This window comes from Babylonia areolata, chromosome 26 (assembly GCF_041734735.1).
Source record: "Babylonia areolata isolate BAREFJ2019XMU chromosome 26, ASM4173473v1, whole genome shotgun sequence".
In the NCBI taxonomy this organism is placed as follows: Eukaryota; Metazoa; Mollusca; class Gastropoda; order Neogastropoda; family Buccinidae; genus Babylonia; species Babylonia areolata.
The window spans coordinates 30891018-30906412 of NC_134901.1; the positions used below are offsets into that span (position 1 = coordinate 30891018).

The following is a 15395-nucleotide window of genomic DNA, read 5'->3' on the forward strand; positions in this document are numbered from 1 at the left end:
GCACTCGTGGGTCACTCTTGCATCCAGGGACGCCCTCTCTGAAAAGGTGTGGCACCCACCATCCCAAGCATGGTTGGACCTACGGTCCACACGCTCCCCACCCGCTTCAGGTGTCAAGGACATAACAGTGGCGGACATGGTCCCGGCTCGGGATCGTTCCAGCTCATCCCGCTGGGCTGACCACAGCTCACAGGACGCCCCAGTGGGTACATCCACTTGGGATGGCACCCAGCAGGGGATGGACTGCGAACAAGAGTGGGAGCCCTTGTCTTTGGATGAGGACGAACAAGCAGATGAGCACTCTTCGCCCACATCCCAGGGGGGACAGATTGAGCCCGTGCCTCCCTAGGGACCAGCCTGAACCAAACTCGGACTTTGCCGAGCTCGAACTGACCCTCCCCAATAGGGTCACGTATGCCGAATCAGTCCCTCAGGCTACTTTGTTACCCTTGACCCTCCTTACGCCATGTGACTCTAACTCCAGAACCACAAGGCAACTCAGAGTGCCAGAAATGGTGCAGGTATGGCTTAATAAGTCAGCCCGCACTGTCAGGGGTGCTGCTTCCATCCCTCCTCCAGGCAGGGAGTCCCTCTCTGCCCCGGGCGCCTTTTCCCCGGGAAAGTTTCTTAAAGATTCCTCCAAGGGAGGGGTGTGGTCCTGGTACACACAGGACCACCCTGCCTACAGCGGAGCAGAGCCCTCCGCACAGGACAGGATGTTGGTCTCACAGCGCACCACCTTCCCCACTTCAGCTAACCTATCCTTTAAAACGTTAGCAGAGTGGGACAAATTGGCCCGCCGCTGCCCCCTCGAGGTTTCCACGGCGTACACCTTCGACACGTTCCTTCACAGGGCCAATGAGCTGTGGGAACGGTGTCCGGTTAATCAGGACAAGGGGTCTCCTTCCTCTGTCCCGCCGGGCCTCTTCACCGACCAGAGGTTACACGCTTTTGGCAATAGGGTAGCATCTGGTCTCACGGCAGCTGCAGACACAGCTACCAGCCTTCACTTCAATACTGTGCTAGCGCGGCGTGATGCCATTTTCAGCCTCTCTAACATTCCTGTGGAGGAGAGGGCTGCCCTGCGGTCCATTCCAGCACAGCAGCACTCCCTCTTCGGCCAGTTCCCGCCCCATTTTGTCAGCCACAGGGCAGAGACAAACAGGGAGGTGGCCTCATATTTGGCCCACACCTCTCATGGGCTCCAGGGTTCTATGCCATTGAAGAGACTGGCCACCAGGGCCCCTCCATATACCACGCCGCCTGTCAAGGCAGCGTGTGCTGAATCAGTGGCAGAGAATAAACCACCTTATGTCCGTCCAAGCCGACCGGCCATGCCCAAGGCCAGAAGGCAGCACCCCCAATGACTGGGCCCCGATTCAGCACCGCCAGTCGTTCAGCCCCTCCAAGTAGGAAACTTGTCCCGGCATGCACATCAGTGGTGTGCTCTGGGACTCAACGACGGGATTATGTTGGTGCTAGAGTCGGGGTACATGCTGTCTTGGGTGGAGGACCTCCCCCCTCTAAGATCCACTCCTCCTCCTTAGGTGCCCAGCTCGACAGAGCAGGAGAGCGTCCTAGAAAAAGAGATATCGCACCCACTCCTCATGGGGCTATATCTCAACTCTCGGACCCGGGCCCCGGTTTTTACGGCTGGTTGTTGGTGATTCCAAAGGTCTCGGGAGGGTGGAGACCAGTTTTGGACTTGTCCCCCCTCAACAAATTCCTCCCCAAAATCAAATTCAAGATGGACACACAGGCACAGATTTGGGAGACCATCCAACAAGGTGATTGGCCTACCTCTATCGATCTGGAAGATGCTTATTTTCATATACTTATCCATTCGGCATCCTGTCGGTACCGGAGGTTCGTGTGGAGGGTCAAGGGGTTCCAGTTCCCGGCCCTCCCATTTGGTCTGTCCCTTGCCCCTTTCCTGTCTACCAAGGTGGTGCGGGAATTGGTGTCCATCGTCTGCTCGGAATCCATTTGTGTCTGTGTGTACCTGGACGACTTGCTTATCCTGGCCCAGTCGCAGGCCCTGTGCCTGAGTCATACGGCCAGACTTCTAGACCTTTGCTCCCAACTGGGCTTCCTCATGGACCACCAGATATGCGATCTGTCCCCACGTCAGTCCTTCGACTTCTTAGGGATGAGATTCGACACGCGGTCTATGATAGTCTCTCTGGCGCCAGATCACTGGGACCGTCTGGCAGGCCTCCTCAGCCACTGGCGCCACTCCTCCCAAGATACAGCGCAGACACTTTCTTCCCTCTTGGGCATGATGGAGTCCATGGCACCTCTCATTCCCCTGGACAGGGTTCCCAAGCACCCTCTCCAGAGGGCACTGAGGTTACGCCGGTCCCAGAGCACTCAGCCTTGGGATACCCAGATATGTCTGGGCGAGTGGTTCCTCGAGGTGACATCAGAGTGGTTAATCACCCCCCTTCGGACACAGGGGGTGCCCTTAGCCCCACCTACTCTTCAGGTGGCACTCTTCACAGACGCCTCCTCCCTGGGCTGGGGAGCCCACATGGACTCACTCTATGCAGCAGGGACTTGGTCCCCGGAGGAGCGCCTATGCCACATCAATGTTCTGGAACTGGAGGCAGTTCGCAGGACTCTCCTGCACTTCATGGGAGAGGCCACTGGCAAGACCATCCGCTTGTTCACGGACAAGACGACGGTCGCATGTTATGTGAACAAATGGGGGGAGCGCACTCGGCAGACCTCTCCATGCGGACTGAGGCTCTCCTCCGTTGGTGCCACAGCAAGGGCATTGCACTTTCAGCGAGACACTGAGCAGGAAAAACCAACTTCTTGGCAGATGCTCTTAGCAGGTCCAAGAGGGTCATACGCACAGAGTGCACCCTGGACAAGGACAGCCTTCAGGGGGTGTGGGAACAGTGGTTTCGGCCGATGGTGGACCTTGTTCAACAAGAGACTTCCCACTTCCATCTCTTCGGTTGCTGACCCAGAAGCGTGGGCAGTGGATGCTCTCTCTCTAGATTGGAGCAGTCTGATTGCCTCCGCGTTTCCTCCCTTTCCAATTCTGTCCAAGGTGATACGGAAAGACAGATTGGAACACCCGCAGCCGATCCTCATTGCGCCGAAATGGCCAGCCCAGACCTGGTTTCTGGACCTTCAGTCCCTGACACATGGTCCCACCCCTGGAACTTGAAACCAAATCTCATCTGCTGAGGCAGCCTCGCTCGGGCACTCCGCATCCCAATCCTCAACTGCTCCACCAGCACGCATGGCTGCTGTGCGGTCGGAACTGTCAGCATCACCATTGAAGTCCTCGACCCCTCGGTCGGCCTCTGTGTCGGCTGTGCTGACCCAGGGGTGTGCCTCCTCTTACCTCCTCTCCATAGTCACCAGAGCAAGGAGGCAGGGAACGGAGACTTTGTATGACTTTCGCTGGAAGAAATGGTTGCGGTGGTGTACAGCTCAGGGCATTACCCCTACGAACCTTACGAGCATGCAGCTGGCCAACTTTCTGGCTCTCTGCTCCTCGGTTCTCATCCTGTCTGCTAGTTCTGTGCGAGGGTACAGGTCTGCCTTCTGTACCACAATGCAAACAGCTAGGTGGTTCCGCCTTTGAAGCGGATTGCCTGCTCAGAGAGGTGGCTAGGGGTGCCCCTCTGAAGGAAACTAGAGACCCCAGAAGAGTGCCCCTCTGGGACTTGTTCCTGGTGCTGGGTATCATTCGAAAACAGCCCTTCCTACCATTGGGGACTATTCCTTTTGACATCCTCACCCTCAAGACCACTTTCCTTCTGTGGCTGGCCACAGGCAGTCGTAGAAGTGAGCTGCATGGGCTTAGTGGAATGCCACAAGATCTGGCCTTCCACAGAGATGGTTCCATCACTATTCGTTTCCTTCCAGAGTTTCTGGCTAAGAACCAAGACCCTGAGGTTCCTTCCCCCTCTCCGAGGGTCAGACCTTTGTCTGATATTCTTGCCCAAGATGATGAGGATAGGCACCTGTCCTGTTCGGTGTCTCAAATATTATTGGGATAGGTCTCGCCATAGGCGTTCTTCTCAGAGGTGTCTGCTCATCTCCCTCAATGAGAATACAAGAAAGACATCGCTGCAGGCACCATTTCCCGCTGGGTTTCCCAAGTCATTCGTAGAGCCTACTCTCATGCACACAGGGATATCAGCTGTCTTCATCCCAGAGCACACGAAGTGCGGGCCATAGCTACTTCGGCTGCTTTCCAGCACTCAGTGCCAACGCAGCATGTCTTGGAGGCAGCCTTCTGGCGGTCTGAGAATCCCTTCATCAACTTCTACCTCAGGAATTTCCGTATGACCAGGGCTGACGGTTCCAAGGGGATTTCCTTTGTCGCAGCTAACACTGCCATCTCAGTTACAAGGGCTCCCCATATGAACCAGTAGGCGTTGCCCTCCTCCATTTGCTTTAAATTCTGCATCAGTTTGACATGGTACAGTATATGACACCAAAAGGAGGAGTTTGTATTATACTCCATGTTTGGTGTTACATATACTTACCATGTCAAACTCGAATGCCCGCCCGTCCGTCCCCGCGTCTCCGCCGTGGTTCTCATGGGGCATTTTTGTTCATGGCCACGGAATGATTAAGCGCTTATAGTTTTTAGAGGCGTTTGATTGGCTGAGAGCGGGTGGGCCCGTCTTTTCACTGTTAGCCGCGCGAAATTTGGCCAAGCAGAGCAAACCAATAGGCCTAGTTTGCATCAGTTTGACATGGTAAGTATATGTAACACCAAACATGGAGTATAATACAAACTCCTCCTATTTGCACCGAAAACAAAACACAGTGGCAAAGCATATTAAATCTGTCTCAGTCTCTCTCTGTCTCTGTCTGTCTGTCTCTCAGGCATACAGACACACTTTCTTCCTATCCTTGTCCCTCTTTCACCCCAGTCACAGGGTTGAAGTGACACACACACACACACACACACACACACACACACACACACAGAGGTGAATTGAAAACACAAACACATACACATACATACACTCTCTCTCTCTCAAACACACACACATGCGCACATGCACACACACACACACACACACAGAGCTGAATTGAAAACACACACACACACACACACACACACATGCATACACACTCTCTCTCTTTCTCAAACACACATGCACTCTCTCTCTCTTTCTCAAACACACACAGACACACACAGAATAGCATTGAAAACAAAACACAAAGCATATTAACTCTCTCTCTCTCTATCAGGGGGTCAAGGTTGCGCCGATGCAACATGGCGACGTGTTTATGATGGTGAAATTTTCTCATTTTTAACGATTTCCAGGACATTCTGTGTAATTGTGTGAGACCAGTATCATGCCAGTGAGTGCGTTGCAGCACTGGCAGGTGACAGGCAAGTTTATTATTACCCTGATAAACATTTTATTCCATAAATCCAATATTATTCGGCCAGTGGGTGTGTTGTTCCTCATTCAAGGATGTGGTACCATGGAAAGACACTTTGTGTGCTTGAAGACAGACCGAGTTTTTTGCCACCAAGGTTGCTGTTTTTCAGCAATCAACTACAGTTGAGTACAAACAGTCGTGTTTTGGTGTGTTGACTGCTGCTGCTGTAATTTTCATGGCATGCTACCTGTTGGCCTCTGGGGACATTGAGTCCAACCCTGGTCCAAACTCACCTGAAAAAGAATGATGTGGAGTGGATACTTCCCTGACTGACGTCGGAGGCACTGGAGTCAAGGGGGAACTGACTCGGCAGGGCAGTTTGGTGAACAGCAAACAGCTCTGGGGCTACATGATTTCCTAAAGGGAATACAGGACATACAAGTCTGCTTTCAAAGAATAGAAGAGAAGCAAGACAAGCAGGCTGAACAGCTACAGAGATTCATGACTGACGTGAAGACTTCGGTGACTGCACATATCGACAAGATTAATGAAAAGTGCCAGCTGCTTCAAGAGGAAATCGGGGATCTGAGATCTCTCTGTGACAATTTGCAAGAAGAGAACGAATTTCTACGTGATGAGTTGAAAACGATCAGCCAGAAATGTGACTCCCTTGAAAACCACAGCAGACGAAACAATCTGTTATTCTTTGGTATGGAGAACCAACAGGAGAAAGAGAACTGGGATGACTGTGAGAGACAGGTGAAGGCAGTGATCCGACAGGGAATGGGGATCACAGAAGACATTATGATAGAAAGAGCACACAGAACTCAAAAAGACACTGCTATCATTGTGAAATTGCTGTCTTGTAAACAAAAGACACTGATTTTGAAGAATGCTCGCAATCTGAGCTCATCAGACCGAATCAATAGTGTATATGTCAGGGAGGATTTCTCTGAAACTGTGCGACAGAAGCGACAAGGACTCAGTAATGTAGCAAAGGACCTGTACAATACTGGTCAGAAACCAAAGTTCAGATTTGATAAACTGATAATGACAGAAGGGGTCTTCACATATGACCTTGAAAAAAAGAAAGTGAAGGAACTAAAGAGATTTCAGTTCAGTCATGCAGACAGTGGAGACCATGGCGACAGCAAGGAAAGGGGAAGAAAGAACACCAAGATGCGGGTAACTGAGGACCGGCGGGCAGAGGAGGACCGGAGGGCAGCAGAGGACCGGAGGGCAGCAGAGGACCAGAGAGCAGCTGAGGACCGGCGGGCAGCAGAGGACCGGCGGGCAGCGGAGGACCGGGACCGGGGGACAGCAGAGAAACAGGGTACAGCCGAGGACCAAAGTACACACTTGACAAACGAAGCATCTGTCTGTAATCAGGCGGACTTTCCCCCACTTGAGGGTGGTCACAGCATGCAAACACAACAGCCCAGTAGCTCAACGATTCTTACTCCTGACATCGGAGTACCCAGATATGAAAGATACAAAACCGAACCGTGGTTGTGACATCATGGGTTCGTCACAGGGTGAATGGAACAGGTCACAGCAAGGTTCACGCGACACACGGGGGCGTAGCACTGCCAATGTGTCAGACACAAGAAGCTCGGTCAACACATGGAACAGGGCTCGCGCGGAGTCAGTGGCTGGGGGGTCGTGAGAAAACAGAACACAGACACACACACACTGCAACACTGGTTCAGGGCAGCGAACGGGGGTCAAAGTCAACAGCAGAGGGGGGGTAGGGGGGGGGGGGTTAGAGGTGGTGGTCAACATACAGGGGAGAGAGGGAGAAATGTAAGTCTTCCGAAATAGGGGTGTGGCCAAGGTCCTTATGAAATAAAAATATGTACGTAGAATTGCAATGGTTGGTTGCAGAAACTTGACATTAAAGATGTGATAAAATCACTTTTGTGCTATGACATTTTTGCACTGAACGAAACATTTGTTAATTCAGACAAATACGACTACCATGCATTTAAGGACTATGATACATATGTAGCTAAGGCAGTTAAAATAACATCTAATGCCAGAAACTGGTGGGTTTATTGTTTGTACGCAAGGTATTTTCAAAGTTAGTGAAAAGAATTAAAGTAAAATATGAACACTTAGTGATTTTGGAAATAAACAAATTGTTACTTATGTTGGAAAAAAATGTTTTCCTGATTTGTCTATACATCCACCCATATGACAGTAATACTGGAATACTGCAGAACATGGATATGGCATAGAAGTTCTGGAGCAGTACATTGTTGATCTGCATGAGCAGGCAAAAGATTTTGCTTTGATGATAATAGGAGACCTGAATGCACGGACTGGTTGTGTAAACGCTCTGTCCTCAGCTGACGGCACCGAAAATGACAAGTGGGATTGGTCGCGTTTTCAGGAAGATGATTTGTTTAAGAGAAAATCTGATGACAGAGAAAAGAACGCTTTTGGTAAAGATTTGTTAGAGATGTGTTCCTCATTTGATTGTGTTATTTTGAATGGGTTATGTCATTTTGGTTTTGATGATTCATTAACATTTGCCTCGTCTACAGGTGGAAGTACCATAGATTATGTTATAATGTCCAGAGAGTCGTGTGTTATGGATTTTGTACGCTCATTGAAGGTTGTTTCATTTATTGACTCACCGCATTTCCCTGTATTGTTTACAATTGCTCAAAGTGAAGACACTGCTTGTACTGAGAAAGTAAATGATATTAAATGGATTAATAGATTAGCTTGGGATCAAACAAAGGCGAACAGTTTCAGAGAAAATCTTTATTCAGACATTTTACAGAATATGTGTGTACATGCGTTTTCTCTTTTGGATTACATTGTAAATGAGGCTTTGGAGCTATTCAGTAATGTATTGTTGAGAGCGAGTGAATGTATGAGGAAGCGTGTGTGTGTCAGGAGTGATCATCGAGATGCCCCATGGTTTGATGCTGAATGTAAAGACGGAAAACACAAAGCCAGACAATTGTTAACAATGTTAAGACAAACCAAGGGTGATAAGCACCGATTACCCTATGTGAAAGCTCAGAAGGAATATAAGGATTTATGTAAGGTAAAGAAAGTCAGCTATAGACATGATAAAGCCAGACGTCTAGCATTACAGAGCAAAGACAGCAAACAGTTTTGGAAAGAAGCAAAGCAAGTGTCTGGAAGAAGGAAAATAGGAGTATGTAAAGACATTAAAGACAAGAGAGGCAAGGCCTTCAAGACTCACTTGTGATACACTTTAAATTTCCAGTCTTGACTTTTCTCAAAATGAAGTCCTTTTCACTTCATATGACATTTAGAAGTACTTGTACTTGGCTCTACATGTTATTAGTTTAACAAAATACTCAATTTTCATATCAACTTTAAAACTATAAAACTAGAATGAACATAAAAGAGAAACTGAATTGACCGTGTCAGCCGGGTGAAACTAAACTTGTACATCTATCTAGATCCAGAGAAAACGGCTAAATGTTGCAGTGTGATTGGGGTGATAACCAGGTCTCCTTTACTGCAGACTTAAAAAGAACTTTTAATTGCCCTTAAAGATTTTTTGAAGGTCCAAGATACACCAGAATAATATGATTTAAACAGCATTCTCACTGCGAATACCGCAAACGATTTGTTGCCCTTTAAAAAAGCATATTAAAATGTTATATTTTTTAACGTCAGCTAAGGAGCCACGATAGTGTAATGGGTAAGACAGTTTCTTCTCACCCGAACACGCGGGGTTTGAATCTGCCATTAGGACTTTTTCTTTTCTTTTTTCTTTTTCTTTTAACCCGAAGCTTTATAATAACAAATACAGAACACATTTTAACGATTACTTTTTTTTTAAATTTTTTTTTTTTAAGTGTATCACAAGTGAGTCTTGAAGGCCTTGCCTCTCTTGTACATTTTGTTGTCGATGCGTGATCACCATGTTGTGTATTTTTTACCTCTTTCTAGAGGCCGGAGGCCTGGAGATTAAAGTTTTGTTCTTGTCCTTGTTCTCTCTCTCTCAGGCATACATGCATGCATTTCCCCATCCTCGCCCCTCTTTCACCACACACACAAGGTTGAATTGAACACACACACACACACACACACACACACACACACACACAGAGCTGAACTGAAACACACACACACACACACTCTCTCTCAAAAACTCAAAAAGTCCCCAAGATCCCCTCACCTGTTTCAGTGAAGTTCACAGTTTTGGAATCTTATCTCTGTATACAGATAAAAACTAAGAAAGAGAGAAAAGGAAAGGAAAGCTGGGTCATGAATAGAATAAATGATGGTTACTGTAAGTCAGCCATCTTGTGTTGGTGATTTTGTCGCGTGAAGGTGCTCTTTTTGTGTTTCTGGAGATTGGTATATCTGCATGTGATTACTGAAAGCTTCACTTGTGTTTGACATTTAGCCCGTTATCATGTCTTGGCTAGTATATATACAAGGAAGAAGATGACTTGAAAAGTGTATTAAAGGGGAAATCCCGCCATGTCCATACTACTACTTTACTACTGAAAACTACCATAAAACTACTGAAAACTGGGGTTCTACTACTGAGAGGCATTTGGGAGCCTAGGCAGGTCTGTTTTATCTGCATCATTTGCATCTGACCTGCTGACAGGTTTGGGCTCTGTGGCAGTGGTTTTTAGGTGACATGAAAAGCTCAAACAATGGTATATCATATGTTTTTTTATTGACATCAAGTCGCCAACTTCTTTGAATTTTTAAGTTTATTTCAAAGCATCTTTTAGGATTGAAAATTACTGAAAGAGTTTGATATTTGCAGAGTTGTGAAGCATTACCTCTTGCCTGTGATTGTCAAAACATTCTCACCCAGAATGTTCCAAAAAATAAAATATTAAAAAATAGTTGCTATTATTTAAATCAAGAGTTCCTATCACCTCCCCCTTGTTTCAGAACTGAACACGCCCGGCACCAACATGGTGACTCCCAGGATTCAGCGCCAGCTGATCCAGATCCAGCGTGCCATGGACTTCCAGGAGTTCTGCTGCCTGGGTGTGTCTCAGAAGACGGCCCTGCCCGTGACCAATCGCACAGCCTATGGCGTCACGTGCCGCTTCCGCTTGGTGCGTCTGCTGCACAACGCCAACCCCATCAAGCTGGACCAGCAGAGTCCCTTTGAGCTGAAGCCCAAAATCTCCATCGGTGCTGGTGCCACTGAAAATGTGCCTGTGAGTGGGGGTGGGAGGCCAGCATGCCTCTGTGTGTGTGTGTATGTGTGGGTGTGTTTATGTTTGCGTGAAGTACAGCTATATTTTCATGTGGGTTTGGATGTGAAACCAACATTGGTGTTTGTGTGTAGTACAGCTATAGCTTTATGTCGGTTTGGGTGTGAGGCCAACATGCGTTTGTGTGTAGTACAGCTTTGGTTTTATGTGAGTTTGGGTGTGAAGCCAACATGTATGTGTTTGTATGAAGTACAGCTATATTTTCATGTGAATTTGGGTGTGAGGCCAACATGTATGTGTTTGTATGAAGTGCAGCTGTATTTTCATGTGAGTTTGGATGAGAAGCCAACATGTATGTGTCTGTATGAAGTGCAGCTATATTTTCATGTGGGTTTGGGTGTGAAGCCAACATTGGTGTTTGTGTGTAGTACAGCTATAGCTTTATGTTGGTTTGGGTGTGAGGCCAACATGCGTTTGTGTGTAGTACAGCTATATTTTTATGTGAGTTTGGGTGTGAAGCCAACATGTATGTGTTTGTATGAAGTGCAGCTATATTTTTATGTGAGTTTGGGTGTGAGGCCAACATGTATGTGTTTGTATGAAGTGCAGCTATATTTTTATGTGAGTTTGGGTGTGAAGCCAACATTGGTGGGTGGGTGTAGTACAGCTTTTGTGTGTGTGTGTGTGTGTGTGTCCCAGACTTTCTTGGGTTGACCACCATTTTATTTTGTATATAAATTCATTATGACAGTTCAGAATACATGTAGATGGGGGTGGGGGGTATCTCTGAATACAGAGTACATTAACAATGACAGATGCAAACCGTTATAAATACTTATATAATATAGTCCAATACACAATGAACTCAAAATGAGACAGTAATCAGGACCAATACCCAGCGTTCCATAATTATACAACTTTTCATTTACTGAATCAGGGGATGTGGAAAAAAAAGAAGAAAATACAAAAAACAAAAACAAAAAAAGACTCCTCAACCCCACCCCCCACCCCCAACCCCCCAAAAGACAAACAAAAAAAAGAAAAAAAAAAGAAAGATTCAAGACAATAATATGGAAGGAAGTTCTACAATTTATACAGTAACATATACAAAAGTTAAAATCAATCATAAAGACAGTCGGGTGGTCCACCAGGGATACTGGCAGCCACACAGACAGACAGGCACATACAGACAGACAGACAGTCCCACCCTCACCCCTGTCTACCAGCCCTATCTTGCTTCTCCAAAAGTCAGTGAAGGGAAACTTTCTTCTTATTTTCTTTCTTTTTTTTCTTCTTTTTTTTATATAACAGATGGGGACATGATTTATCTTGACTTCTGTGTGTTGGCATATATAACCATAAATGCGTAAGACAGAGCATAGAGAGTGTCCCCAACCTTGATTTACTTGACATGTATAGAAGTATAGAAATAATAATCCCCAGTAGGTCACTACTCATTCACCCACCGGTTCATGTTATTGTTAATGAAAAGAACTCTGAATAAATGAAGCAGGTGTCTTTTCACATTACTGATTGTACTGTTTCATTTTAGCATTTCTCCATTACTAATTAAATAAGTCAGTCTCAATATCTGAAATTATGGTGACAATAAAACACCACTTTCATACAATTCAAAGTTTACCACATTCAATTTTTACACGTAAAAAATTCACACAGTTGAAAAAAGAATGTGTCCATGACCATACTCTTAGACAGATCATTTAATTAGAGTTAATGATATTGCAAAAATTTGCAATAATCAATACTGTACATGTAAAGGCAATGCCTCACTAATGTCGCATTCTCCATAAGTTGTCTACAATGACTCATAAGGAGAGTTCTCTTGAGCTCACACCTGGACAAATGTGCCTGTGAGGCACCACATCAAAAATGTCATTAGTTTCTTCTCTATAAGTTATGTAAAAAATTAAACACACATATAGTATATTATATATATATATATATATCCATACATGTATACTTGTATGCACACACACACACACACACACACACACACACACACACACACACACACATATATATATATATATATATATATATATATATATATATATATGAAAGTATACAAAATACAAAGCATCATCATTCATTATCATTAGTTTTTGTATTGCTTATGCCTTTTACTTTTCATTATTGAACACATGATGGGTGCATATATTTCTCTAGTTTTCTGTCAATGCATTATAAGGAAGCTAAGCCCTTTCAAATTCTATCTGTGTTCCACTTATTCTGCTGTTATATTTCTCAATACAATATCTATTTTTATAATACTTTTTAAATGTAAGATATTGGGTAAAGTGTTTTGTATTTTGCATTTATGTATATGAAATTTTGCTAATAAGATAATCAAGTCTAGGACTTGATCAGTGTTTTGGTATAATTTTATACCAAATATAATCAGCAATTCTGAAAGAGTGAGACCCCTGCACTTTTGACAATTTTCTGATAGCCAAGCTGTAAGTTCTGTCCAAAAGTTCTGAGAAACATGACAGCTCCCAAAAAGATGTTGGATAGAATCTTCCTCCTCACCACAAAAAATGCGTAATGGACTGTTTACAAGTTTGCGGACAAATAAGAACCCTTGAGTTGGTATCAGCCTGTGAAGTATTCTAAGCTGAAACCATCTGAGTTTGCTGTCATTTGTCACTTTAAATGGTTTGAGGAATATTTTTTTCCATGTTAAAGTATCTTCTGGGTAAACTCGCTGCCACTTTTGAACACTAATTAGGGGGTTAATGTGGTCTGTAAATGACTTGAAAATATTTTTGGCACTGCCACCCTTTATCACATGCCATGTTTTGGGTATTTCCAACATATTGTTATTCAAAACTTCCACTCCACATTTTTGTTTGTAATCTTTCATGGCTTCTATTATTCCAGCATAAATTTAAAAAAGAATTGGTTGATATCTATTCATAAACTCATTAAAACTATTAAAAAAAAAAATTTACCATCAACATTCACTATGTCACCAATTCTCATTATACCATTATCAATGCACTCTTTAATGTGTACAGTTTTATTGCCCCTTACAATATTAACACTAATGAATACATTCACACAAACACTCTCCTGAGTTTTCTGGGGCATACATATAAAGCTTTTTATAATGTTTTGCAACATCAATCCAAAATCTGTTGTGGCATCTTGACATAATAATATTTGCATACTCACCTCCAAAACTTTCCAGTTGTAAGATTTCTGCACACCTGTATTTTTATGTGAGTTAGGGTGTGAGGCCAACATGTATGTGTTTGTGTGAAGTGCAGCTATATTTTTATGTGAGTTTGGGTGTGAGGCCAACATGTGTGTGTGTGTGTGTGTGTAGTACAGCTTTGGTTTTATGTGAGTTTGGGTATGAGGCCAACGTGTGTGTGTGTGTGTGTGTGTGTGTGTGTGTGTAGTACAGCTATATTTTTATGTGAGTTTGGGTGTGAGGCCAACGTGCGTGTGTGTGTAGTACTGCTATATTTTTATGTGAGTTTGGGTGTGAGGCCAACATGCGTGTGTGTGTGAAGTACAGCTGTATTTTTAGGAAGTTTATTTCTTGCTTTGTCAGAAGTTAAAGTCTTGTTTAGCACACAAAAAGGACAGCAGTTTTGAGCTGTAAATGTGAACTACAGTGTATCTTGCATTATTTATCAAAGAGACAGAATCTTGTGCATGTATTTTCTTGTGAATGAGTGTCTGAAATGGATCAGTGGATGCAATGAATTGTTCACTGGACATAGACAGTGATTTGTGTTTTTTTGAAAATGGTAGTGTACTGAGAGAGTAGAATCTTAAGATTCTGAAAATGTAGGAATTTAGTTTTAAAAAAATAGTCATAGTTCTTATTTCATTTTGTGGTGCAATTATTACATCAAAGGAAGTTACATAATTATTATTTCTAAATTTTCCATGTCCCAGTAGGGATAAAACATTAAAATAAAAGACTTAATTGTGTAGTTTATGTGTAAGGCACAGAGATAGAATTTGCAGTGGATGTGTACATATCAGTGTGTGTCTGCGTTGTGAATGAGTGGTAAAGAAGGTGTTGCACTGTGTGCCAGGTGTTGTTCGTCCCCAAGCGGCCAGGGGAGCATGTGTGTGAGATAGAGGTGTACGCCCAGTCCCTCAACCCCACGCTGGAGCCCACTGTCTCGGTCGTGCAGCTGAGAGCCACTGCTGAAGTTCCTACCATACAGGTAGGTACCTGGTCCCAGTTGCATTGCTTGGTTCACTTTCTGAGTTACACGTGACTAAATGCATACATTGACTGAACTACGCCATTGGTCAGTTCCATACTACACACACAGTTAGTAGCGGGTTACGACCATACTAGGCTCTTCCGTCAGAGCAATGCAGCTGGCTCCTGACCTCACACAGCCATCACTGAAGTTCCTGCCATACAGGTAGGTACCTGACCACAGGTAGGTACCTGACCTCACGCAGCCATCACTGATGTTCCTACCATACAGGTAAGGAACTGACCTCACACAGCCATCACTGAAGTTCCTGCCATACAGGTAGGTAGGTACCTGACCTCACACAGCCATCACTTAAGTTCCTACCATACAGTTAAGGAACTGACCTCACACAGCCATCACTAAAGTTCCTACCATACAGGTAAGAAACCGACCTCACACAGCCATCACTGTGCGTGTGTGCATGTGTTTGTGAGGTTACAGCGCTCTGGTACGCGTATGTAAGTGTGTAGGCATGCTAGTATGTCCAAACAGAATTCTATGTTAGAAAATAAGAAATATTTTAATGCTTATGCAGTTTTGTTTTCAGTGCATTTGATATTTAATGTCAGTGTGTGTGTGTGTCTGTAAGGGAGGGACATTT

At 44.9% G+C, this 15395-nt stretch overlaps 1 protein-coding gene across 1 annotated transcript in view; it reads left to right on the top strand.

The window, feature by feature from the left end:
• The window catches only part of LOC143300290 (uncharacterized), a 152589-nt gene that overhangs the window by 72306 nt on the left and 64888 nt on the right, over positions 1-15395 (top strand). The window contains exons 21-22 of the mRNA XM_076613885.1: positions 10273-10547; positions 14618-14752. Coding sequence (XP_076470000.1) covers positions 10273-10547; positions 14618-14752 — 410 coding nt within the window. The remainder of the gene's footprint in view (positions 1-10272; positions 10548-14617; positions 14753-15395) is intronic.